This window comes from Balaenoptera acutorostrata, chromosome 9 (genome assembly GCF_949987535.1).
Source record: "Balaenoptera acutorostrata chromosome 9, mBalAcu1.1, whole genome shotgun sequence".
Lineage (NCBI taxonomy): Eukaryota > Metazoa > Chordata > Mammalia > Artiodactyla > Balaenopteridae > Balaenoptera > Balaenoptera acutorostrata.
Window position 1 is genome coordinate 2,718,264 of NC_080072.1, and position 26,940 is coordinate 2,745,203.

Consider the following 26,940-nt stretch of genomic DNA (forward strand, 5'->3'; position numbering starts at 1 on the left):
CAGTCTGGCAGGGCCTCTTACAGTTAAACAGGGAGCCACCACAGGACCCTGCAGTCCAGTCCCAGGTACATAACAAAGGACACGCAGACACGTCCACACAGACACCCGGGCATATGTCCACAGCAGCACGATTCATCACAGACAGAATGGAAATGGTCCAGACGTGCATTGACAGACGAATGGACAAACAGCATGTGGTCTATCCATCAGTGGAATATTATTCAGCCATAAAAAGGAATAAAGCACTAACACACGCTACAGCATGGATGAACCACAAAACATTATTCTCAGTGAAAAAAGTCAGACGCAAAAGGCCACATGTGATATGATTCCATTTCTATGAAACGTCCAGAATTGGCAAATCCATAGAGACAATGCAGACTGATGGTTGCCGGGGGCCCTTGGGGAGGTGAACGGGGAGTAGCAGCTCATGGGTCCGGGTTTTTTTTGGGTGGTAAGAATGTTTTGACACTGATTGTGGTGACGCTGCTTGACTCCACGAATAAACTAAAAACCACTGAAACATGTGCCGCAATCAGTGAATTGTGTGGTAAGGGAATGACATCTCAATAAAGCTGTTATTAAAAAAAATTCTGGGTCTTTGATGCGCATCCCATGTGTGTGTCTATGAGCACTTACCGCCAGGTTTCGAGATGAAATCTCTGCCCTGTAGCTTCTGACGTCCTCCAAATCCAACGTGGCAGTGAGGACTTCCTGGAGAAGGGAGTTTCAAAGAGAAATCGTGATATCCTGTTTTGTTTTTTTCACTCACACGTCTAATTTGTTTTCATAGGTGTGCCAAATGGCACCTGATGAGTTATGCCTTCTAAGGCAGGGACTGGGGGTCCAGGGAGAGGGGACAGCCAGTGGTGCTGCCGACCCAAAGCCCTTTCCTCTTGTCGTTGCCACGAGAACTTCCATTGAATTGCCGGTGATTCGTTAATCACGGCACAGGACACAATCCTGTCAATAAATGTCTGCTGGGGCTTCTGAGAAAGCTTCTTAAAAAGACACATGAGGAGCAATGGCCCCTTTTCTGCCTTTGAATGGGGCTGCATGAAGATGGCATGGCTGGAGCTCCTGCAGCCATCCTGTGACCAAGAGGCAACTGAAAATGAAACCCACACAGAGGAAGGCCCAGATGGAGAGTGACAGGGGTGGAGCCAGAGCTCCGGCAGTCATCACGTCGGGGTCCTGGCCTGGACGTGCTGCCTGCATTCTAGGAGGTGATGCTTCATTGCCTTTGAACCCAGATGAGATGGGGGTTCTACCACTTGCAACAAATTACAGAAAAGGGAAAAGTTTTAACTCATAGACGTTATTCCTTCCCTTATGGAGAAAAAAAACACTCATCAAATTATATTATGAGGACATTGTCTCATACACACAGGTGCAGGACAGCAAGAACTGCTTCTGGGCACCACTGGGGGACACAGGGTGGCTGGGCCCCCGCTCCTGCCGCTGGGCTGGGGACAGCTACCTGTGTCAACAGTGGGCCTAACCCAAGCTGGAAATGCCCGTGAAGAGACAGAGAAAAAGGAGCTGCCGCGTCCTTCGGTTCTCCTGTCATTTCCCAAGTGATGGGTCACTGAAGCCGCCAGGCTGCCTTGACAAAGCCACGAAAGTGAGAAGATGCCAGAGGAGTGAACCCTTCCTGAGAAGGAGGCTCCAGTCCACCTTCCCCAGAACTAGGTTAGCTTTGCACAAAGGCTCGATCGAGGCTGTGAGAAGCATGTGCCCTCGAGAAGGTCAGCTGACCACGGAGGAGATGGCAGAACAGAAGGGCACTGCCCTGGCCCCAGGGCAGTGATGCCACCTCCATCCCGAACACTCAGGCAAAATCAGAGAATTCTGGCTCAAAAGCCCCCTCCAGGGGGTGGGAGACAATGGTCCCCAGGTTTCTGTATGGCGAAGCATCACCTGTGTGCTTGCTGAAATGGGGGTTCCTGGGGGGGCCTGGACGGGGTCCAGAACCTGCAGTGACCTGCACGCCTGCTCATCCTGGAGCAGGTGACTCCCCAACCCCCCTGCCAGTCAATCCTGCCACCAGGTGCCTGTGGCTCTGACGTTTGGCTGAGTGTTTTGGCCAAACCGACGTGCACTGAAGCATGTTTGGAGCAGATGAACACCTAGCCGTCTGCATGGACTTCATCTTCCCCTCCAAAGCCCTTCCGTCTTTAACATGGTTAATACTGAACAAGAGGACGCCTTTGGGGACGCAGCCACTTGGAAAGCAAGGTCTGGGGGACCACGATCGGGAGAACTTTTGCAGGGAGACAGAACGTTCCCGCTGCTGGCGCCCAGACTGCCAAACCTCGGGCTTCCCTCCGGGCGAGAAAACACCATGGGATTCTTTTCAAAGTTCCATTCCTCGGTCCGTTTTGAAACCGAAGTTTGGTTTCATAACCACTTCCTTGCCAACAGCCCCAAGGAGACTGCAGAAGGCATGAAACATCACCTCGTCTGCATGGATGCCAAGGAGGTGAAGCAACAGAAGTTACAACAGAGGGTCCTGTAGACTTTCTTATTCTGTGACACCGCTTGCCTTACTCCGGCAGAGCAATCCCCAGAGACTTTTTTTTTTGCTACCACTTGCCTCTGTGAATGAGCATTTCCAACACTTGTTTCTAAAAAAACCCAAGTTGAATCCAAAGACAAGATGGGCGATGCCATATGAAGCCCATACTGACCATCTGAGCCCAGTAAAAGTGACCCTTCCCGGCAGCACTGAAAGTTACGTTGTGTTGCGTTTGCAGAATTGGAATCCATTCCCATTTTTCGGGCAGTAACAGCCATTTTCCTTCTTGGGTGCTTAAAAAAAAAAAACAACAAACCGACAGGGAGAGCCACACGATTCTCCACAAGCACCTTTTCATCTCGTCTTACTCTCTCTGTGAAGGAAACTAACGTCCGATCACATGGGAAAGCTCTGCACCCACGTTAGCATGTGTTTTCAGAAGCAGAGGGTGTGCGGTTTTCCTATTTGTGGCTCCAGTGAGGTTACGACCCCGTTGGGGGGACGTGCCCACCCCGTGCCCCCAGCTGGTCATCAGCCCAGTGAGGCCGGGGCGCCCCCCAGAACGAGGAGGGTGGGGGGTGTCCAATGCTGCTTCCAGAACCCGCGGGGCAGGGCCCACAGGGAACGTGTGCTGCCTTGACCTCTGGGGAAAACCCCCTAATGGCCCACCTGCAAGCCCCCTCCTGGCTCCGCCCCCACGGACGGGCTCCGCTCTCATCACGGGGACCGGGCGTGGTGTCTGCTCATTCCCGAGGACTGGCTCCTGTTCCCCGCCAGCCCCGGCTGTGGGATTCTTCAAACAAGCCCATCACATCCTCCCGGGAACCAGGGGTCACCCCTTGTCACTACAAAGCCCGCCCCTCCTGCAGCTCCTGGCCTCTCCCTCGGCTCCAAGTGCAGCCTCGGGGGGGGACCCTGCAGGGCACGTGGGGCTGATAAACTGCCGGGGACCCCATCCGTCCAGCGTGCTGTGCGGGCGGTCCCCGTAACCTCGGGGTGAGAATCCCTCCCCCACCAAGGAGGTGAAGAGGGAGCAATCAAAACCAGCAGAACCCACCACGGGGGCCATGTCAGACCCCCCCCCCACGTCATGGGGGAGACCAGAGAACACAGCCCCTGAACCAGAGACCCTCCCGCCATCGCACACGGGCTGGTTCGTACCACGTCGTCCAGAGAGAACTGGGATCCCTGGGCAAAGATGCTGCCGTTCATGGCTATCAGGGCACAGCCGTCGTAGTACAGCCGGTCCCCGTCACAGCCCTTCTGATTGGCCAGCAAGTATATCCCGCCGTTCTGGAAAATGCAGGGGACAGCAATGGTCGACTGTGGTCCGTCACCTTCACCCTCCTCCGGCCCAAACACATGAAGCTTCAGACCCCCCGCGACTCTGTCATAATTAGCCCCCCACCCCAGCGAGAAATGTGCGCCTCCAGGGAATGCCTGCAGCTATGATGCTCCCGGCCTTTCAAGGTACCAGGCATCACACGAATCATCCATTCTCGCCTCCCAACTACCCTTCAAGGCAGGCGCTGTCACCTCCACCAGACAGGAGGAGAGATGCAGCTTCAGAGAAGACAAACCCCCCAGGTCACGAAGCCGAGATTCCGTCCCAGGAAAGAGCAAACACGGCCCCTGGTGTCACGCTACCAGCAAGAGGGGCAAACTCGTGGGCGTTCCCCGTGCCTTGCTGTGGTGCCAACGGGCATCCTGGTTCCCGGTCACCATGTCACTTGTCCTGAGACCAGTATGATGGTCAAGAGCCCAGGAACCGGATGGCTGGGGTGTGAGCCCAGGGGCTGCCTGACCGCCACGTACCGAGTGTCCTGCTCCAAAGAACAGAGGTGTCAACAGCACCTGGCCCGTAGGGCGGTTTTGAGGGTTAAGTGAGGTCAGGCAAGTGGGGCCCGGGAAGCGGAGTCACGCACACCGATCGGCTGCGGCTGTAACCAGAAGCACCGAGCGCCCTCACGCTCAGGTCCCGCCCAGCGCTGGGCGCCGGGGTCGCAAGCGTGAGACAGACACGCTCCAGCATCCCCGCCGCCACCTACCTTGGTGGTGGCCATGGTCACCAGGTCCACCCTGGCGTGGGCTTTGCGCAGCACGTGGTGGCTGCCTGAGGCGTTGGTGAAGATCTCCACGCCGTCCAGGCCCATGTCCACGTGTGGGCTGTGGGCAGAGGAGGGCAAAGGAAAGAGACCGGTGTCCCCAACCCACCCTCCCAGCCCCACAGCTCCCAGGGCGTCTCCCCGGCCCCAGGCCGTGACGCCAGGAAGGCTGCAAACCCCCCGCCCTCTGGGGCCCAGCGAGGATGGGATGGACGGCGCGGAGGGCAAGGCTGACCTGCGGGGTGCCCAGAGCTCCTCGCAGACCAGGCCATGACACCAGGAAGGCTGCAAACCCCCCGCCCTCCGGGGCCCAGCGAGGATGGGATGGACGGCGCGGAGGGCAAGGCTGACCTGCGGGGTGTCCAGAGCTCCTCGCAGACCTCACTCCCGATGCAGGTGTCCCGGGTGGAGAGGACAGCGTCCCCAAAGGGCACGGTCTCCTGGGTCGGGAGACCAGAGCGCTTGAGACCCCTTGGCCATCCCGTCTGGGCCATGTACTGAACCAGACGCCAGATGTCACGCATGAGACTTGCATGAAGGCCACGGTTTTGTTTCAAGTACTAATGAATCCTTCCTCGACCCGGAGCATTCCCAGCCCAGGGGCCAGCAGGCATCTCCTCCGCTGACCCAAGGGCCTCAGTCACACCTGGGAGCCGAGCTCTGAGCTGCCACAAGCTTGATTGTGGCTGCAACTAATTGTGACTCGGTTCCTGAAGTTTCCACGGGCCCAGATGGCCAGCAGCGTCAGAATCGGCTGGATGCTCTTTTGACATCGTCCGTGCTCCCTGGGGTCCCATCCCCACGTCAGAAACGAACGGACTGAGCTCTTACAAAGTTCACGCCAGCCGACGGGTCACCCAGCTCCTGAACGGCAGGGCTGGGGCGGGACGCAGGTCCCTGTGTCTCTAGGAGCTACGTTCGTGACCCCTGAGGGGTGGGAGCTTCCAGGGCAGGGACGGAGCTGCCCCCGAGGCTGCCACACAGGTCTGAGCAGTCACTGATGTGAGCAAGTGCTGACAGGGTCACCCGGGCGTGGGGCCCACCTTGGCCTCCTCTCTCGGGGACCAAGTTTCAGCTGCGCTGCCATTTCACTCAGCCAAGAAATCATCCCCGCGGGCCTGGACCACATCCCAGCGCCCTTGGTTGGGTTCCCTGACGTGTGTGTTAGTGAGTTCAACTCCCTTTATCACCAAGGGCAAGAACCGACGGGAAGGCCTGGCGTTTTCTGTTCTGAGGCTTCCTGCCACGGACACAGCCCTCACCCAGGACCCCGAGCTGGCCGTCCCGGGACCACTGCACACCCCGCAACGGGTGCCTCGCATTCCTTACCACAGGGGTAGGGCTGGAATCCTGACCCCATCTTCCTGTGACAAGACCAGGGCTCGGGGCAACAGGGTGATAAACAAAGCATGCAAGGGGGGTCTCAGTGACGGGCCCCCAACCTGAATTATCCAGGTTACAGCAGTTACGGGGCTGGCTTTGCCCTGTTTCTTGAAAACTCCCCTGAACTTTAATCCACTCGCACCCAGGGCCAATTTCTGCAACTTGCTCTCAACCAGTGACAACAAGCAGCATCCTTCCACCTGCAGGCGGCCCCCAGATTGGTTTAGGGGGGTCACCTGGTATGCTTTTTAGGATATCAAAGGGTCCTAGAAGAATGAAATGGAGGATTTCTCCCAGCAGGGGGATTGCTGCTGAAATGTTTGTTTCACACACACACACACACACACACACACACACACACACACACACTGTGTTCTGGATCACGATGAACTTAAATTGTTCCCATTGCTGCAATTCATGGTCAGAAAAGTTTCCAGGTCACATGGGAGGCGACCAGACCTGGCTGAGAGCCCCTGTCCCCAGCCTCAGCTGTGCCCACCCCTGACTGCCTGCGGGGGGCACCAACCCAAGCTGGCCCCTCGGACATCCTCTCTTAGGGATCAGAACCGGTGCCAGTGACTTAATCTGGCTCCCGAACAGAGGTGATCTTGGCCCAAGGGCCAGGGAAGTGAGAGGCAGGCGGAGACCCCTGGCATAAAGAGGAAATGGGTCTGGGGGCTGGTGGGATCGGGGAGAAGGGGACTCCTGCCCCACCCCCCCAGATCCATCCCCGAGGTCCAGATGCGTCCCTGCCAACCTGCTCCACTGGGGAGGTTCAGTGTGTCCCCGTGAGCCACCTTGAGTGCAACAGTGAGGGGTGCAGAGAATCGGGTGTCATGGGCTAAACTGTGTCCCCCAAATTCATATGCGGAAGCCCTAAGCCCCAGCACCTCAGATGTGGCTGTGTTTGGGGATTGGGGTCTTTAAAGAGGTGATGAAGGTAAAATGAGGTCACTAGGGTGGGCCCTAATCCCATAGGACTGGTGTCCTTATAAGAAGAGGAGAAAAGCACACAGACACACACAGAGGGGTGACCCCGTGAGGACACAGGGAGGAGACAGCCACCTACCCGCCGAGGAGAGAGGCCTCAGGAGGACCAGCCCTGCCCACACCTGGACCTCGGATTCCAGCCTCCAGGACTGGAGACAGTGAATGTCTGTTGTTTAAGCCACCCAGACTGTGGTGCTTGGTTACGGTGGCCTGAGCAAACTGATACACTTGGCAACCAGAATGGAAACTCAAGCAGGAGCCAAAGAAATCAGGCCCCCCCGAAACACCCCCTCTGTGCCCCTGGCTCTCAACGCCCCGCAGGAAGTGGACAGCACCGGGTCCCAGCTGTCCCACCTCAGCAGCTTCCAGGACGAAGGGGATGGTCGAGGCCCCCAGATAAGGCTGCAAAGTCAAAGCTCTCCAGGCCTGGCCAGCCAGGTGCAAAAGACAAGACAAGACAGATTTCTGATGCTGAGTTTTCACAGAATGAACAGGCGGCCAAGGAAAGTCCTTCATGAGTTTTATAACTAGAAACCCTCCAAACTCGGCTTCTTGGGCAGTCCCTAAGCCCGAGCCCCAGCCCAGCAGGGAACAGCCGGCCGGTGAGGTGGGGCAGGAGCCCCTCCCCCAGGCTCCCCCGAGCCCTCTACCCCGCTGTGTGAGCCAGAGGAGAGGAGAGGGCAGGAACAGGACAGGCATCACACAGGGGAAAGGAGACGCCCACCATCCCCCCCCCCACCATGCTCCCGGGACCCTCCCCACTTGTTACAGACATCACCCCTTTGTTTGTGCTCCTTACACGGGCCATGGTGATGCCCGTTACTTTGACCCGAAGGGTCCTGCCCCCACGGCCCACCCCAGAGTGACGTCTGACCGAGAACGGGTTTTCTTCTCCAAGACTCACTCACCTGCTTTGTCAGGTCCTGTATCATCCGGGGGAGAAAATATTCCTCTGTTTGCCTGGAAAGGAAACCACCACAGATGTGAGGAGGACCATCTCGGGAAATATGCAGAACGGCACCCAAACGTAAAGCGAAACTCAAAATGAGAGCTTGGAACTGATGAGCTGGCAAAGGAACTGTCAATTTAAGGTAAAAAGGAAAGTATACGGTGACTCGACGAGGCTCCCAGGCCGCATGACAGCGAGATGCTTGGTGCTCTCCTACCATTGGCCTGGCTTCCCCACACTTTTGTAACTGACCAGGACACCATGGGGGCCTTCCTGGGACAGGCCTTCCCCCACAGCCTCTGCCTTAGCTCCCCTCTGAAGTACCTAGATAACAGTACTTGATGCACATTTCCTGAGTTGTTTTACAGATGTGAACACCCCCCCTACCACCACCACCAAATGGAAGAACTCCTCGATGACCGTGAACACGTAGCCCCAGGCCTCCTGGAGCCTAAGGACTGATCATATTAACCCCTGTGACACCACCCTGCTGCCTCACCGTCAGCCAGTCAGAGAATTGTGCACAAGCTGATCACGTACCCTGCAAGACCCTCCTCTCCTGGCCTTTAAAAATGCTTCACCAAAACCCTTCGGGGAGTTTGAGGCTTCTCAGGGCCTGAGCCACCTCGTCTCCTTGCATGGCCCTGCAAAAAACCTTCCTCTGCTCCCGACTCTGACATTTCAGTTTGTTTGGCCTCACTGTGCGTCGGGCACACGAACTTGCGTTAACACTTTCATGCACGGCATCTGAGAGGCACGTCACGGGGATCATCTGAAAAGAAGTCATATTTCCCCACGGAGAAATCCAGGTGGAATTCCTGATCAAAGTTCCTGAATCAAAATGATCACACTGCATGAACCCAACATACGGTGACAAACCGATATCATCACTGAAGTAATAAAATAACGTTCCAGATTGTATGAGCTGGACAGAGAGTTTAATACACAATGTTAGTACAAGCCATCCCACGGTCTGCACTAAAAGGTAGAATTTGAACAATAGACGGTTTCCAAATCTGACCTCAAATAGGCTGTTACCAGATGCACCATTAAGACATTTAATTAACTAGATTTCTTTTTGCTTTCTTAGAATTCACAAGAACCTTCTGGGAGATTTTAGTGGCTTTTCCTTAAGTGAATTTTAAAAGCAGAGAAATTGAGAGGACAATGCTGTTTCTCCCTCACTAGTGAAGGGAACAGAGACTGTAGACGTCCTCTGACCCCCGAGCTGCCTTGGCATCCCATAATGAGCGCTCAGTTCACCTTCGGTAGGCTTGTTGATGGCGATGCTGCTGCATCACAATTTGTTTTACAGGGAAGAGCTGCCCCAAGGTTTCTCCCTTCACCCTTGCCTCTCCCCTCAATTTGCACGAAGATCCATTCAGAACCAGACGCAGGCAAGCCCACCAGGGAACGATGCAGGTTCACCTTTGCTCCTCCCCACCCCCTGCTCCAAAGCCAACCTACACCTGGCGGATGGCTCATGAGGTTTGCACGGTTCATTAACAAGCCAAAGTATCAACAATAAACCCTCCGGATCGGCAGTGAGTCATTCCAAGCTGGCTTCACGCTGGCCCGACCCATCTTTCCAGCTGCCTCCACACCTGAACTCCGCCTGCTCTGCATAGCTCCTCTGATGGGATGTTCTTCTTCCTCAGCAAACATGCCTTGGAGAAACCCTAGCAGCATATCTGCCGAGAAACCACTTCTGGCCATGCTAATTTCAAGTCTTTTCTGGTCCCCTGGGAGCTACAAGAGCCCCCCTCGACACCCCCACCCCCCGACATCCCCGTCTTGCTGGGCTCAGATTTGGGGCATCCACCTAAGAATCTAATGAAAATGAACCTAGATTCTTAAGTTCTCTGCAGTCAAGAACTGGGCCTTTTTTCCATTTTCCTACAAAAGCCTGAAATAGCATCTTGAAGCTGTGATGGACTCATTACTAAAGCAGGGACACAGTGACATAACCATTTTATTGTCACCATTTTGGCACTACTCCCGAAGGGTAAAAACTCTGTTTTGTTTTTTAACTGTACCAAAATGAAAGCTTCTGGTTCCAGCTCAACATCCACTGCCACCCTTTCTACAGGCATCATTAAATGAGTGATGGTCTGAAAGGATTCAACATTTCAACACTAGAAATGGAGAAAAAGAAAAGTGAACTAGAGATCTATACTGGCATAGAATTAGAGACAACAGAAGTCAATGCAAGATCACAAAGGTAATCAGACAGTAGAAGATAAAAAGCGAGCTCAAAACTAAGAAACTAATTTGAAAAATTAAAACATTTGAACATATGAAAACATATTAGGTGCATCAAAGAACAGAACAGATAGGGAACCCTTGGGTACTGTTGGTGGGAATGTAAATTGGTACAGCCACTGTGGAAAACAGTATGGACATTCCTCAAAAAACTAAAAATAGAGCTACCATATGATCCAGCAATCCCAATCCTGGGCATATATCTGAAGAAAACAAAGACGTAATTTGAAAAGTTAAATGCACCCCAATGTTCATAGCAGCACATTTACAATAGCCAAGACATGGAAGCAACCTGTGTCCATTAATAGATGAATGGATAAAGAAGATGTGATACATATACACAATGAACTACTACTCAGCCATAAAAAAGAATGAAATTTTACCATTTGCAACATTGTGGATGGACTTGGAGGGCATTATGCTTAGTGAAATAAGTCACATAGAGAAAGATAAACACTGTATGATATCATTTATATGTGGAATCTAAAAAATAAAACAAACTAGTGAATATAACAAAAAGGAAACAGACTCACAGATATAGAGAACAAACTAGGGGTTACCAGTGGGAAGAGGGAAGCTTGTTTCAGAAGCTGATCACAAGGAATCTCTCCTTGGATGAAAATCAGAGCCCTCATGACCTGCAACCAGGGATTATACATACTAAAAAAGTCATCATTTAAAGGACTCTCTCTCCAGCTTAGATGAAAGGACCCTTATCAGGTATTCATAAGTAGCTCAAGCACAGTGAAACAAGGGAACTGACTCTTGAGTTCATATTTCCCACTTACGAGGGGTCTATGCATCAGACTGGTCTACAGAAAGGACTGCCGACCCAAACAACACCCGCCCCAGGATGAGAAGAAGACAGCAGTGGTAGACAGCTGACCCAAGAATCTGGACCAGACCCATTCTACTAATTCAATTTACTGTTTACCAAATATTTGTCTCCTCTATCAACATTGTTTTACTTCTAACCATACCTTTGCCCCCAAAGTTCGGATGGAAAGAAAATTCTCTAGTGAAGTTGTCACAGAGTATAAGTACTCGTGACATGTACCACTGCTTGCTTTAAGTCTACTGCTAAAAGCACATGTAAAGTGTTTCCGTGACAGTTCAGTATAATTGATAAAATGTATAGCCTATAAAAGGTTTCCTTGCTAGCATACTTCTGCACTTGTTCACTGAGTCTGATTAGTTTCCCCAACGTGGATAACTAGGCATATATATTTATTTATATCTATATCAAGCTGGCCTAGCACCGAGTGATAGGATGGACCCATGGCAGGCAGCAACCACCCTGGCATCGAGGGACAAATATTTTGATCATAAATGCTTTCTATCAAAAGATCTGCAATCAAAAGAGGAAAATGATGGAGGAAATTTTCACATGTTGAGGTATGGGGAAGTCATTCTGGCTTATACATGATTTAACTTAAACTTTATACTAACCAGAATGACCTGTTTTGTGGCCTATCAAACATGCATTGTACATCTGCTTTAACCACTGAGGAAGAGTGGATTCAAAAATCAAAATACAGTAACTGTGATTCAGGCATCCAAAATAGAGCTGGATGGCCATTGTGGGTGTGGTTTCAGACATGCTCCAGTATTACTGAGAACTTGAATTTTCTGAACTGTATCAGACTCAAGGACACCACCAGCTGTCCTCAAAACAGTATCTGCTAGCTGCCAATTGCAAACTTATGTCCTCAAGGTCTCCTCTTGTAACTATGAAATCTTTTACTTTAGGAATAGCAGCAAACGAGACAGCTCAAGCCATAGCCTCCCAGCAGAGGGCTCTAGATTCTTTAGCCAGAAGGCTACTAGACAATAAAGTTGGTTTAGATTATATTTTAACAGAAAAAGGGGGCATGTATGTAGTGGCCAATAGTTCCTGTTATGTATGTATTAATATCACATCAGAAGTTAAAACCTATTTAGATAAAATCAGACAAAAGGCAGCTTGGCTCCAACGAATGTCATCCCAAAAAGCTGGATTTGATCTCTTAAGAAATATCTTCTCATGGATCCCAGCAAGAATAAGGTCTATGTTTGAGGGACTGGTTAAACTAGGTATTATCGTTTTGTGTTTGCTATGATTTATATCCCTTTTTGTCATAACTCTCTACTTGCTGTTCATCTTGTATCCTTAAGTCCAAAGTCTTGGCCTCATCTTGGGATTTGTGAGTATTTGCAATCAAATTCGAAACAGTTTCATTCCTCAAAACTTTGTTAGGCCTACATCCCTCTTCAGTAGGAAGCAGCCAGAGCGGTCATGGCCCCCTTTCCTCAAGACTGAGGAATGATTAAAAGGCGGGGGGACTGAAACCATGCCCCCTAGAGTTAACAGAGTTAACAGAAGCTGATGGCTAAAAGGAATTCTTGAGCTTGTCTTGCAGAGCAGCAGATTGGGGAACAGCTTGTTAAAACCCCTCTGCTTGTAAACTGCCTTTACTGATGTAGCTCACTTTAGTTATTTTTTTCTTTCTTTTTTTCCACTCTTTATTTGAATACGTTCCCAGCTTCACGTAGCCCAGTTGTTTTACAAGAACGTGGAGGTTGACTCATTGGTTACCAGGGAAACCAGCAAAGGGGCATGTCCCTTACCGCCCCTTTGATAAACTGTCATAGTGGAGATAGTTCTGATCTAAAGATTAGAACAGTCGTCACTAGCTGGGGCCGGGGGGCAAGTATGTAGGCATTTACTGATTAGGCTCTATGACTAAGAGGGAAGGTGAGTCAGGTGAGTGGGGTGTAGGTGAGGCGGGGACTGGTCCAGCAGGGATGTACAGAGAGCCAAGAGAGCAGCCATCTTGGGTGGCCTGACTGCACAGCTGCAAACCTCAGCATCTCAGCATTTGGTTTGCTGCATGTGGGACAAATGGATGTATCCACAGTAACAGACTTGTGATTGGCATCTGAAGTAGGGTGGCGGGCAGTTCAGCGGGGCTGAGTCCTGAACCTGTGGGGTCGGACACTACCTCCAGGTAGACAGTATCAGCACTGAGTTCATTGCCTGGTGGTGGTAGAATTGTAGAAAGCTACTGGATGCTGAGTTCCAGCAAATGAGTGACTGACAGGGGAAGACAGTCATCCAGGAGGCTGAGCAAACCCAGGAGGGAAGAGAAGTCCCAGAGACCTGTGACAGGGAGGGGCTGCCGGCTGTGCAGCCAGCCTGGGGGAAAATGAGCAGACTGGGGCAGGAAGTGCCTGTCTGTCTGTGGGAGGAGTGTTGGGTGAGAACAGAGACTGAAAGCAAAGGAACTTGACACTGGTCGACTCCAGGCAGGAGAAATGAGCAAAGAAACACGGATTCAGAACACAATCTGCAGCTCAGTTGTGAACGTAGATATTGGCAGATGGTGAAACACTGAGCCGTGATTGGTTAGAGAGAAACAGCAAGCCCAAAATGGAGTCATCTGCCCCAAGACAGGAAACCAAGACTTAACTGCAGTTTCAACCTTTAAGAACAGTCAGTCTGACATGTCCTGATCACACTGGGGAGGCAGGCTCTGCACGATGAAGACCCTGCTGTTACTATTCACAAGAGCCAAGACATGGAAACAACCTAAATGTCCATCGACAGATGAATGGATAAAGAAGATGTAGTATATATATGCAGTGGAGTATTACTCAGCCCTAAAAAAGAACGAAATAATGCCATTTGCAACAACATGGATGGACGTAGAGATGATCATACTAAGTGAAGTAAGTCAGACAGAGAGAGACAAATACCATATGATATCACTTATATGTGGAATCTAAAATATGACACAAATGAACTTATCTACGAAAGAGAAACAGACTCACAGACATACAGAACAGACTTGTGGTTGCCAAGGGGGAGGGGGGTGGGGGAAGGAAGGATTGGGATTTGGGATTAGCAAATTAGACTATTACATACAGAATGGATAAACAACAAGGTCCTACTATATAGCACAGGGAACTATATTCAATATCCTGTGATAAACCATAATGGAAAAGAGTATTTAAAAAATGTAGATATATATATATATATATATATAACTGAATCACTTTGCTATACAGCAGATATTAACACAACATTGTAAATCAACTATACATCAACTAAAAAAAAAAAAAGACCCTGCTGTCCCCTCCGTATCAAAGAGGAGGACCTGGCCTGAAACTATCCTAACTTTTCTCTTGCTAATACCTTCTTGCCCTGTCCTTCTGCCTATAAAAACCTTCCATTGTGTACAGCCCCTTCTATTTACTAGTGGGAGGCTGCCCAGTTCCTGAATCATTGAATAAAGCCAATTAGATCATCAAATTCACTCAGATGAATATTTGTTTTTTTAAACAAACTTAACCAGAAAACTGTGAGGTGCCCATGTTAGGAAGAGGAGGTCAGAGAGACTAACGGTGAGCGCTGAATTGTGTGCCAAATCCTGTCCTTCCAGAGCAGGAGGCCATGAAATGGCAATGTCTGCACATGAGTTAGAAATACCAAGGTGGAACCCAGAGGCTACAGGAGAAAGGAGAAAAATGGAAAATGGAAATGGACAGCTATGGGGAGCAGGGCTCGGAGACGGGGCAGATTGGTGGGGGGGTTGTGTATTTCTTTCTTGTTATCAAGCTTATAGAATTATTTATGAATTACAAACCCATATTATTATATAAAAGAGGAAACTATTTGTACTATGTATAAAGGAACAAACCACTGGATGAATCTCAAAAGCATCATGTTAAGCTAAAGAAACCGGTTACAAAGGAATGTACATGGTGTGATTCCATTTGTATGAAATCTAAGAAAGGAGAAGACTAACCTTGGGGGCATCAGCTGGAAAGGGGCAGGGGTGCCATGGGCATGGCTCTATCTTCTTTAGGGTGTGATTGCACGAATGCACACAACTGTCAAAAAAGAAAGCTCCTAAAATCTGCATATTTTATTGCATGTTATTTATACCTCACTAAAAAAGTGTAAAAGTGAACACTATTTGATACAACATTCCCAACTGTAAAGAGAATTTTTGTCATATTACTACTTGATACTACATGACTTTTATAATATTTAAAGCATTCAGAGCACAGAAAAAATTTTTTTTTAATTTTAACTAACGTAACACTGGCATATAAATTTAGAGAAGAGAGGGAAATCCTGAATAGATACTAGCAAATGGAAACAAAGTTTAACATACCACATCCATTTGGAGCTTATAAAGACATGCAAAGACTTACCGTGTTCATCTCAACACATGCTAAGAAGAAATTTGATAAATTCAACAACCATTCTCAATTAATTTTAAATCCCCAAAGTAAAAATAACTAAGGATGGATATAAATCTGAAATCAAATCAGAAACAGGAAGAGCTTTCCAAGTCAAGTTGGGAAAAAGACAAAAATGCCTGTTATCAAAGACATTTGTTCTAGAAATGATCTAGAATATTGTTCTAGAAACGCTGGCCAAGAAAAGTAGTTTTGAAAATGAACTGAGGGATGTAAATATTAGAAAGAAGTAAAGTTAGTTTTCTATTATATAATTTCTACTTGAAAAAAAAAACTAACTAAGAAAATCAATAGAATAACTACTAGACCCAATAAGAGAACATAGTAAGGTGGCCAATTACAAAAGCAACACACAAAATCTCAAGTTTTCCTACATAAAAATATTAACCACTTAAAAATATCATGTTAAAGATTCCATTTGTAATAGCAGCAACAATAAATAGACAGGAATAACTATAAGAAGAATATAGGGCAGGGGTTCTCAACTGGGGATGATTCTGTCCCCAGGGGACACTTGGCAATGTCTGGAGACATTTTATATTGTCACAAATGGACGTGTCCATCAGGTGGAGGCCAGGGATGCAGCTATACACCTTTCTGTGCATAGGACAGACCCCCCACGACAAGAATGATCCAGCCCAAAGCAACGGGGCTGGAGCTGGGAAACCCTGATATACAGGATCAGATGTATAATGATGGATGATGGGTGACTGATGACTGAGAGTTTCATGTGGTCTGTGATAAGTGGGTTATAAATTAATCAGCAGTGTCAAAGCAGCCATATCTAAGTGACAGGTACTGTGGGGCAGGGACTTCGCCCGGAATTCGTGTCTATCTCCCCCACGACCTGCACAAGCTACGCACAGGAAGATGCTTCATAAGCATCCAAGAAGCGGTCACAAACCAGCCTCCTGTGCGTTGGGCAGCGACTCACCGACTCCTGGACCACGGGGTAAACCAGCGCAGCTCTCGGTAGTTGCCTTCATTGGCCAAGGCCATTTTGGGTCTGATGAGCAGGATCTTCCTACAGGCAGGGGGACAAGGCCACTCCCGAGATGAACACGCCCCATGACAAGGAGCAGCCGCTGGTCCGTCCGCCCCGACAGTCGACGGGGACAGGGCAGCTAAGACCCGGCAGGGGGGCACTTGCAGCTGATGTCCAGGGTCTGCGAGGGGACATGACAAGGCCTCTCCCCGTGGACTGACCTCCCAGCAATGGGGCCATGTGTCCCCAAACCCCACCCTGTGGTCTCTCTCTTTCTAATACCTGATGGTGTCAGTGGTGGCAGAGACCAGGAGCAGTGCCACCTGAGTCACCTGCCTGGTACACCAGCCCCCACTAAGGTAGGTCCAGAAGAAGCCTCCCTGCCCACGGCCCCCGGGGGCCATGCCCCAGGGCACTGGCACGAGTGCCCGCAGGCCCCTAGAGCTCAGGGGAGACAGGCAGGTCACTCTGCTCCCGGCGGTCACCTACCTGTTGAGAAATATCACCCTGCAGTTGTAGCGGACGTTTCGGTGCATTATGGGCCTGCGGAGGGAGGGGACGCACACACTTGTTGGCAAAGAGCAGAGTTATGCGTCTGTTTCGACATGAAGCGTCTCCGTCCTTTATGAGAATCAGACGGCTTCCCTGCGGCTTTCTCAAACCAAAGTTAACAACAAACCCAAGTGTTTCTGCCACAGCGTAGGCTCTAAATGGGAGAGAGTCTTCTAAACAGAGCACCAGGTCCCTCCCTGCTCAGGGCTCTTCCTCTCCTCCTGGAAGGTTCTCGGGCCTTCCAGTGGCTCCCTCCCTCCTTTTCTCACATCCCTGCTGTCACATCACCTCTTCATCCCCTGCTGGCCTCAGGCATTAGCCCCTGTGCCTCCCCAATTCTCCCTCCCAGCACCTCTCCTGACCCGAACACCCCCTCCCCAGAATGCAGGCTGCAGGGCAGGGGCAACGGGTCCGAGGGGCCGGGGCTGGGGTGGGGGGTGGTAGGCGCTGAGCAGATCTGCTCACCCCTCTGTCTGGACCCTTTTCAGGATAGACATTGTGTTTTACATCTCCTCCTGGACCACCTGGTAGCTTCCTCCTCTGCAGGGGAGGGGACCAAAGCTCCAGAGGCTGGGGTGCTCTGCTGGCCACTGGCTGGGGCAGAGCTGGGCCAAGACCGGGCAGAGCTGGGGCAGAGCTAGGTGGAACTGAGCAGAAATGGGGCAGAGCTGGGGCAGAGCTAGGCGGAGCTGGGCAGAAATGGGGCAGAGCTGGAGCAGAGCTGGGGCAGAGCTGGGGCAGAGCTTGGGGCAGAGCTGGGCAGAGCTGGGGCAGAGCTGGGAAGAGTTGGGCAGAGCTGGAGCAGAGATGGGGCAGAGCTGGGGCAGAGCTAGGCGGAACTGAGCAGAAATGGGGCAGAGCTGGGGCAGAGCTAGATGGAGCTGGGCAGAAATGGGGCAGAGATGGGCAGAGATGGGGCAGAGCTGGGAAGAGATGGGGCAGAGCTGGGACAGAGCTAGATGGAGCTGGGCAGAAATGGGGCAGAGATGGGGCAGAGCTGGGAAGAGATGGGGCAGAGCTGGGGCAGAGCTAGATGGAACTGGGCAGAAATGGGGCAGAGTTGGAGCAGAGATGGGGCAGAGCTGGACAGAGCTGGGGCACAGCTGGGCAGAGCTGGGCAGAGATGGCAGAGAAGGCAGAGCTGGGCAGAGCCCAGGTGTTGGAGCCCAGCTCAGGGTGAGAGCGCAGGAGCTCAGGGCAGAAGCCATCAGGCACCAGGGGAGGATGGCCTTAAGGGGTACCTAAGACGACGGATTGTCAGATAAAACTAATAAGACAAATAAATAAATGCCCCGGGACATGAGTAAACAAAGCAGTGATGCAAGAGGAAATAAAACCAACCATTAATAGTGTGGGCTATCAAGTCAGGTGGCCAGGTTCCAATCCCGCTTTGCACTGGCTAAGTCCCGCTACCCTGGGTTCCTCCTCCCAGAGGGACTGAAGGACAGGATGCAGGCAGGGGTGTCTCCAGTTGTGGCCACGGCACACGGATGCCACCAGCAAGGACTCCCACCGCTGTGGTTTCTAATCCTCCCCGGGCCAAACCAAAACCTGCCTGTGTTCACATTTATACAAAAATGTGTTCAAGGCAGGAGGTAAACTTATATTTTAAACAAAACAGAGACCCTCAGTGAATATCCGATTTCCAATTGTAGTAAGCCTCTTGAACAAAAACAAAAACAAACAAAAAGCACTACAAGGAAAATTGAAGGCTCAAAACATGAAGTTAAATAGCAAACAACATACAAGTAAAAGTATTTTTATCATATGTGGGAATGGGTTGATATTTTTCACATATAAAGAACTCTTAAAATAAATTAGACACAGACACTTCAATTGTAGGCTAAAGAACAAGTGTCACAAATGGCCAAAAAACAAAGAGAGTTCAACTTCCTAAGTCATGAAAACCAATAAATAAGATCTTTTTTTAAAAAAAATTATTGCGCATTTTAAGATTCTATTTTGTTTCTTTAAGTTTTCTTTATTTTGAGCTAGCCCTTTGTGATCAGCGCTAAGGATAACACGCCTTCAAAAATAGGGCAGGAAGGAGGCTCAGCACCTTTTTCCTGGAGGATAATTTGTAAAGACAATTTCAGACGGAGAATATCAATGACATCATGGTATGACGGTTGTTTTCTTCAGCTATGCTTACAGATCCAGATAAATGCTGGATTTCCAAAGAAAAATATCTTCAAATATGATTGTTAACACTTTGAGGGCAAAAAGCAGAAAAATTATAATCGGATTACAAGTTCAAGGTCAGCAGAGGAAAGTGGAAGAAAGAAAACACACAAAAGAAAACGGGAAAAACAAAAAAGAAAACAACGTGATGACTAGGACACTTAATAAAGTGGCCAGCATCAGTCCATGTGGTGGGCTGCGTAAAGGCCCCCAATGATGTCCCTGTCCCGATTCCTAGGACGTGTGAGCATGTCACCTCATGTGGCAAAGGGTACCTTGCCGATATAACAAAGTTACAGACCCTGAGATGGGAGATTATCCCGGACTCTCTGGGGCCCTCATCATAACCACAAGGGTCCTTCTGTGAGGGAGGAGGGACAGTCGGAGGGCACGTGGCAGTGGAAGCAGGGGTTGCAGTGATATGATCGCTGGCTTTGAAGAGGGAGGGAGGGGGAGGGGCCGAGCCAAGGGATGCGGGCGGGCCTTCCAAGCTGGGCTCTTCCAAGGAAACCGATTCTCCCCCAACAGCCTCCAGAAGCCCAGCCCTGCTGACCCATTTCAGACTTCTGACCTCCACACCCACAAGACAACAGATTTATGTGGTTCTGTGTGTTGCATCTGTGGTACTCTGTCACACAGCAGCAAAAGAGGAAACAAACATGGTCCATGTATCAAGAATGATAGTAAATGCGAACAAACTGGGTTAAAAATCTCATCCGTTCACTACTTAAAAGAGACCCTACTACACAGATGTCACAGCGGGTTGAAAAGGAAGTGCAGAACACGTGCAGGGCCGAGGAAAAGAAAGCAAACTCGGCTACGTTCACACCACATAACACAGAATGAAGGATGCAAACAGAAACAACATAAAGGCCCACCAGTGGGCTCTGGTTACACAAAGCACATCACAGACACACTCAAGAATAGTCCTAGGTCAGAGCCCTACCCACGTGACCTGCACCCGTGGAAACTATACCCTATGGACCTACAGGCAGACCTCGTTTTATTGCACTTTGCTTTACTGTGCTTTGCAGGTATTGCATTTTTTTTTTTTTAATTGAAGGTCTGTGGCAACCCTGCATTCAGCAAGTGTATTGGCGCCATTTTTCCAACAGCTTTTCCTCACTTCCAGTCTCTGTGTCACATTTTGGTAATTCTCACAATATTTCAAACTCTCCACCAGGAAAAAGATTACAACTCCCTGAAGGTTCAGATGATGGTTAGCATTTTTTATCAATAAAGTATTTTTTAAGTAACGTAAGTACGTATATTTTTAGACATAATATTGCACACTTGATAGACTACAGTATTATGTAAATGTAACTTTTATATACACTGGGAAACCAAAAACTTCGTGACTCACTTGATTGCTATATTTGGCTTTACTGCAGTGGTCTGGAACCAAACGTGCAAGGTCTCCAAGGTCTGCCTGTAGACGACGTGGGCCTACAGCTATAGAATCTACACCATATACATCTATACTTATGGAACCTGCATCTATGGACCCTACACTATACGGACCTACACCTATGGACCTATACCACATGGACCTAGACCACATGGACCTATACCATATGGAGGGACCTATACCACATGGAGGGACCTACACCTATGGAACCTACAGCTATGAAAGCTACCTTTATATACCTACACCCTCTGGAACCATATGGTCAGCATGTCGATATGGAGCGATGTGGAAGCATCCCAAGACTTAACATTAAGTAAAGAAAGAGCTATACATGTGAAAGGGAGACCCTGTGCTCTCAGCTGTGCAAAGTGTGTTCCCACATGCACAGTAGCATCTGGAAGAACATACAAAAAAAATCTCCCAAGAGCTGCCTCCGCTGGGGGAGTTAGGTACCTGCAGGGTTAGGGAGGGAACAAACCCCACTTCTCTACAAGAGGCCTTCCGTATCTTTGAAATGTGCAGATTCCACCTCCCTGACGTTAGGATGGCTCCAGACATACGACGCCCTTGAACTTGCCTCTTTCCAAGCTTGCCTTTCCCCATGCTCACGTCGGCACTTACATTCCCACATCACAGATGATATCCTGAGTGACTGGAGACTCCAGAAGGGCAGCCAGGACCTGGAGCGAATGCAGGAGGGTGTCCGACTCGTAATAATGATCCCAACATCCGTAGCCACTGCAGAGGGAGGAAGCAGAACAGTGAGCCCTTGAGACACAGCGGGTGGGCCCAGGGGCAGGGGTGGGGCAGGGGCCTAGGGGCCTAGCGAGTCAGAACGTGCAGGGGTGCAACCCAGGCCTTGGTATCTTTATAAAGCCTCCCAGGAGATTCTATTGTGCAGCCAGACTTAGAATCACTGCAACAAAAAAAAAGAACAAAAAACGATGCTTTTTATTGGAAATTCATGGACTGGGCCCCATCCGCTTCTCACAGTTGTCAGTTACAATGAGAAATTCTCTCTCATGTCACAAAGTGTCTGCTCATGGATTTTTTTTTTTAACCTTCAATGTAGCCCAAATCCCACTAATCTACAAGAAAGGGATGCAAAAGAAACAAAGCTGGACCCAGAGAAAAACATTCCTCAGGCAAAGGGACCATGAATAATCATTCGAATGCCACTCACACAGCTACTCCTGAGTTTCCTGCTATAGATACTGAAGCTTGCGGTGGGCTGAATGGTGTCCCCCAAAAAGATGTGTCCACGCCCTAACCTCCAGAACCTGTGGATGTGATCTCATTTGGAAAAAGTGTCATTAGAGATGTAAGTGAAGGATCTGGAGATGAGGTGACCCTGGCCCTAAATCCAGTGACAAGTGTCCTTACATGAGACAGAAGGAGGAAAAGCCATGGAGAAGAGACGGGGCTGGGGCTGGAGGGGTGCGGCCACAAGACAAAGAACTGGGAACCAGAAGCCTGAAGAGGCAGGAAGGACCATCCCCTGGAGCCTTGGAGGAAGCAGGGCCCTTCTGACACCTTGATTTTGGACTTCCGGCCTCCTGAACTGTGAGAGAATAAATTCCTGTCGTTTTAAACCATCCAGTTTGTGAAACTTTGTTACAGCAGCCCCAGAAAAAACTAATACAATGCTCAATGAGGTCCTAACAGGGGAAGTGGGTTGAGAGTAATTTCTCAGTCTGGGAGTCCCAGTAACGAAATGTACAGAATTTGTAAAGTACTGTTTTATTTTCTTTTATTTATTTTACTATTTTATTTTATCTTATTTCAATTCATTTTATCTTATTTCCAAACCGCATGGCTTGTGGGATTTTAGTTCCCCAACCAGGGATGGAACCCCGACCCTCGGCAATGACCGCGTGAAGTACTAACCGCTGGACCGCCAGGGAATTCTCTGTAAACCACTTTTAAATCTTCACAAGGTCCTTCCCACTATGCATGGCCTGGAAGTGATGTTGCAAACGCCAAGCAAACTTTGCACACATGAACACAAACCCCTAAACTGGCCCTTGCCATCCTTAATGCCTTGAAAAGCATTCCTCTCGGCCTCTGGTTCTGATAAGGGGGAGAGCCTGATTCTTAGATGAAAACGGGGTCCAGACCTGGGATGTCCTTTCCTCTCCAAGGACAGACTCCTGCCTCAGGGGTTGTCACTTCCTTACCTCCCAGGCCACATATGATACCAAACACCAATGCAATGCCAGACGTCCAGCCAGCTTTGACATCAGCCCCAGACTGGGAAATGTCAGCCTCTCTACGAGCTCCTGTGTTACCCGACATAGGAATCTGGGATCACCCAGCCTTGCTGGGCCCGCTCTTGTTCAAGGGTGCCAAGCAAGCACACTCACGGGCTTCTGATGGTCTCATAAATGGGCCTGCATGTCCGCAGTTCTCAATGCCCGCCGCCTCCTTCCTTGCCCTTTCGGCTGAGGGGAGTTGATATAGACGCCTCTACCTGCCCACCCTGGGGTGTCTGTGTGTTTTGCTCTCACCATATTTCCAGTTCTGGTCCAAGCCTGTATCTTGCTCCTTTGTGTTTGGCAATTTCAATACCTACATGTACAGAGAGAGAGAAAGAGGGGCAATTTCAGCACCTACAACTGGTCCAAAGGCAGATCCAACCCTCTGCTGCCATAGGTGTCGTAAAAAAACAAAGGGCATCTCCCAGACCCTGCTGACACCTGCAGGAAATGAGACACAGGCAGGGCCTGCAGGGCTGACCCTCAGCACCAAGGAGGAGGAGGGCAGGGGCTGGGGGGGGGGCGGGTCACACACTGGTAGTTTATTAACCAGCAGATGCAGAAGACCCTGTGTAGAGAGAAGGCAGGACCCAGAGGCACCAGCAGCAGGAACCAGCCACCTCTGGGTTTGAACAGCAGGCCGGGGAGGAAAGGCTGGCCAAGTGGAGACTCAGCTCTGGCCACCGAGACTGCCTCTCTTTACTCCAGCTAGATTTGCTCTGAGCTCTGATGAGATGAAAGCAGGTTGAGATTGAAAAAAAACAAAAAGGATGAAGGTCCGACGCACATGGCTGATAAGATGCCCTCACCTGAATCATTCTGTTTTTACTGCGGTTGGCAACCCTGCTGCAGTAACCAGCTGAGGGCAGCCGGTCTGAGGTGGCCGAGCCTGTAGGGTTGCCCAGGGCAGCCCCACTTCAGGCGTAGATGTCAACAGTGCAAACTTGCGCTTTCAAAGGTGAGCTGGTGCAAGTGACAACTGTATGGGGACCCCCGTCACACACACACAACGACCACACCTAGTCTCTAAGCTGGGGGGCTCACCCCTATTCCACTTCCCTCTTTGGGTCGGTTTCAGCTCTAGAAATGTCACATGCGACCCCAAAGATATTTGAGGACAGGTTCACCCCAGCCCTCCCCATCTCCACCTCCACGGCCAGACTTTTCTTACCACGTGTACATACCACGTGTCCCCAGGCAGTGTAACCCACTCCGCACCCCCATTCATGAGGAGGACCCGAGCACTTACGGGCACAGGCGTGGTCATAAGATAGCTTATCTTATCTGTCCCCATGCCAACGGCTGCGAGTTTCTCCAGAGCAAGGCTGCGTGTGCGTCACAGCAAGCCTGGCGGCCAGAAAGGACCTTCGCCCCTCTGCCCCACACCGCCCCTAGACTCACTCTTTAAAATCCTTTGCAAATTGCCCTCGAAGTCCAGGGCCCACTGGTTGAGCGCGCAGGTGGCCACGGTCACCTTCCGGCCCATCCTGGCTGCAGTCGCCTGGGCAAAAGGCCGGCCGGACAGTGGGTCTCCCTGTCCTAGGGAGACAGGCGGCCGCGTCTTGTGTCCTTCCGGGTTGCCCCGTCCCGTCCCGCCAGGCCCTGCAGGGACAGGACCGCAGAACCCCAGCGTCAGGCCCCGCCCAGATCTCCCCGCCCTCGCCCCGCCCACTCCCCGCCCACGCCCTCGCCCCGCCCAGCCCGCGGAGCTCCCCGCCGCGCCTGCGCAAGAGGGAGGCCCGCGGAGCCGCGAGTGCTTGGCAAAGGGGCAAGCGCGCTACCCCCGCCCGCGCCGCCCCGACTCTGACCGGGCAGGTGGGACGGTCGCCAAGTCCTGGAGCGCAGGTGGAGAGGGGCCGGCCCGCCCGCGTGCCCCTATCCCTCTATTTAATTCCATTCCTCCCCGCAAACTGCATCTTAACACGCTTGTGCAACTTTATTTTCCCCCGTGATATTAATTACGTTCTTTTGGTTATTTCTGCGTTTGTCACTGCATTGTAGGAATAAAGCCCACTTTATCCGTTCATAACGGGCGGGCATTTAAGTTAGCAGCGTTGTGCCAGCACACACGCGCACTGCTATTTTCATTCCTGTAATGCATCCCCTGTGAGGGCAACTAGTTTCTCTATGCCTACCGTTGCCAGTTTCCGCCGGAGCTGCACTTAACCTGTGCCTCGCTAGGCGTAGGATATGCATACGTGCAACTTTACTAAATGTTACCCAATTTCCTCTCTGAAGCATTTGAACCTATTCACTACCAGCAGTTTTTCAGGTTTTGTTTTCACATTTCACCCTTTAGTCCCCTTAGGGTAGGAATTCATTTTTTTCCCCTTGTGAATAAGTAGCTGGCTGACCATCGTTGATGGAATAGGCCATCCTTTTCTACTGGTTTGCAATGCTGCCTCTGCCATACATACTGTACACGTTTTCACATTTCAGACAAACTTGTATCCTGTTTATAAAGTAATGCTTGTTCATGAGCTTCAATTTGGAAATTTCAGAAAAGCACAAAAATGTTTATATGTTCATTCATTTAATCCTCACTTTGACCCTTTGGGGCAGTTTTCATTGCTAGAAATACCTCAGTTCTTTCCAGTATGCTCAAATATCTCCTGCCAACCATGGCTGATTCTAGGCCTTGGCCAGGGAAGGAGCAAATCCTCCAATGTCTGGTTGGAGCAGAAAATAAGGATGTTCTCCAAAAATGATGGGAACATGTTATTTGAAAAGAAAGAATCAGTTTGGAGGGGTTCCCACTGGCCAAGTATGGGACAGTATGGGAACTTTAAAAAAAAGTAAATGACAGTACAGGATCGTAACTCAATGACCAAAAAATCTATTAGTCCATACTGACAAAAAATTAAGTAAGAGAGGGAAATTCTTTACAGAAAAATGCCAACTAATAAATATTGAAAGGATGAGGAAGTTAGAAGATCACCCTTTTTGCATCAAGACGTTTGGTTCAGGCAAGAGCCATCATTAAATGCTAGATAATTGGACCGAGGGTTATTTGCGAGCAGTGTATTTACAGTCTCAAAGTATCACTCCACAGCTTACTCGTTAATCATGAAAGGAAAAATGGAGACTTTTGGCAGATACCACCTGAACCACACAATCAAACTTACCATCAACAAAGGGACAAAGTGACATCGTGTTGCCTCCTGCTATGACGCATGAAGATGCGACATCTGGGTAGTATATCATCCTGCCCCACAATGTGTAACCTAAAAGCAAGGACGAGGAAAACAGCCAAACCAAATCAAGAGACTTGCTGTGAAAAGCCAGCCTTGACTCTTCAAAATTGTCAAGGACGGAAAAGAAACAATAAAACAAAATAGAAAGCACTACTGGGGCAGTGGTCTAGATTAAGGGAGGCTGACGAGCTAAATGCACATTGTGGTTCCCCGATTGGATCCTGGGTTTTTTTAAATGAGCAATAAACATGATTGGGACAATTGGAGGAAGCTGAATATGGATAATATATTAGACAATAGCATTGAAGGGATGTTAAATTTCCAGCGTGTGGTCATTCTATTTTGGTAAAGTAGAAGAATGTCCTTGTTTTTAGGAGATGGATACTGAAATATTCAGGAGGGAGGTATCATCTGTAGCTAATTAGTGGTTCGGGGTGGGGGGGAAAGGAGGGGATACACACACCTACAGAGTGAGAGAGAGAGGGAGAAATTAAATGTGGCAAACTGTTGACGGCTGCTGAATCTAGGTATGTGGGTGTTCACTTTACTATTTATTCAACTGGTTTGCATGTTGGACATTTTCAAAATAAAAAATTACAGGGGAAAAAAATGTCTCCGTGAGGGACACAGAGACGGCCATCCAGATCCCTCTGCCAGTAAGCTGATGCCCCAGATGTTGGAAGTTGGGGTGAGCAGCAGACACCTTCAGCTGCCCTCCCCTCCAGGGGCTGCCTGGGTTGCACGGCTGCCCAACCCAAGGTCATGCCCTTGCAAGGGCAGGGGTATATGAAGGAGGCTTGGCCATTCCTGCTGTCCACAGAAATAATCAATAAACCAACCTATAAGAGGAATAGAAGAGTTTTATTTGAGGCAAACTGAGGATTAGAGCCCAGGAGACGCTGATTCAAGAA

The 26,940-nt window shown here is 49.9% G+C and overlaps 1 protein-coding gene across 5 annotated transcripts in view; it reads right to left on the reverse strand.

Moving 5' to 3' along the window:
• The window catches only part of NADSYN1 (NAD synthetase 1), a 40,351-nt gene extending 15,914 nt beyond the window's left edge, over positions 1-24,437 (reverse strand). For 3 of the 5 annotated variants that reach the window (XM_007171137.3, XM_057552960.1, XM_057552964.1), the window contains exons 1-10: positions 24,237-24,437; positions 23,088-23,148; positions 21,202-21,318; positions 16,929-16,982; positions 16,389-16,478; positions 7,905-7,956; positions 4,975-5,063; positions 4,567-4,684; positions 3,680-3,811; positions 640-714 (exon numbers count right to left, since the gene is read on the reverse strand). In XM_007171137.3, the coding sequence (XP_007171199.2) occupies positions 640-714; positions 3,680-3,811; positions 4,567-4,684; positions 4,975-5,063; positions 7,905-7,956; positions 16,389-16,478; positions 16,929-16,982; positions 21,202-21,318; positions 23,088-23,148; positions 24,237-24,321 (873 nt within the window). In that variant the 5' untranslated portion in view covers positions 24,322-24,437. The remainder of the gene's footprint in view (positions 1-639; positions 715-3,679; positions 3,812-4,566; positions 4,685-4,974; positions 5,064-7,904; positions 7,957-16,388; positions 16,479-16,928; positions 16,983-21,201; positions 21,319-23,087; positions 23,149-24,236) is intronic. The other 2 variants (XM_057552961.1, XM_057552963.1) reach the window with 2 other exon arrangements.
• Between the last annotated feature and the right edge of the window lie 2,503 nt (positions 24,438-26,940).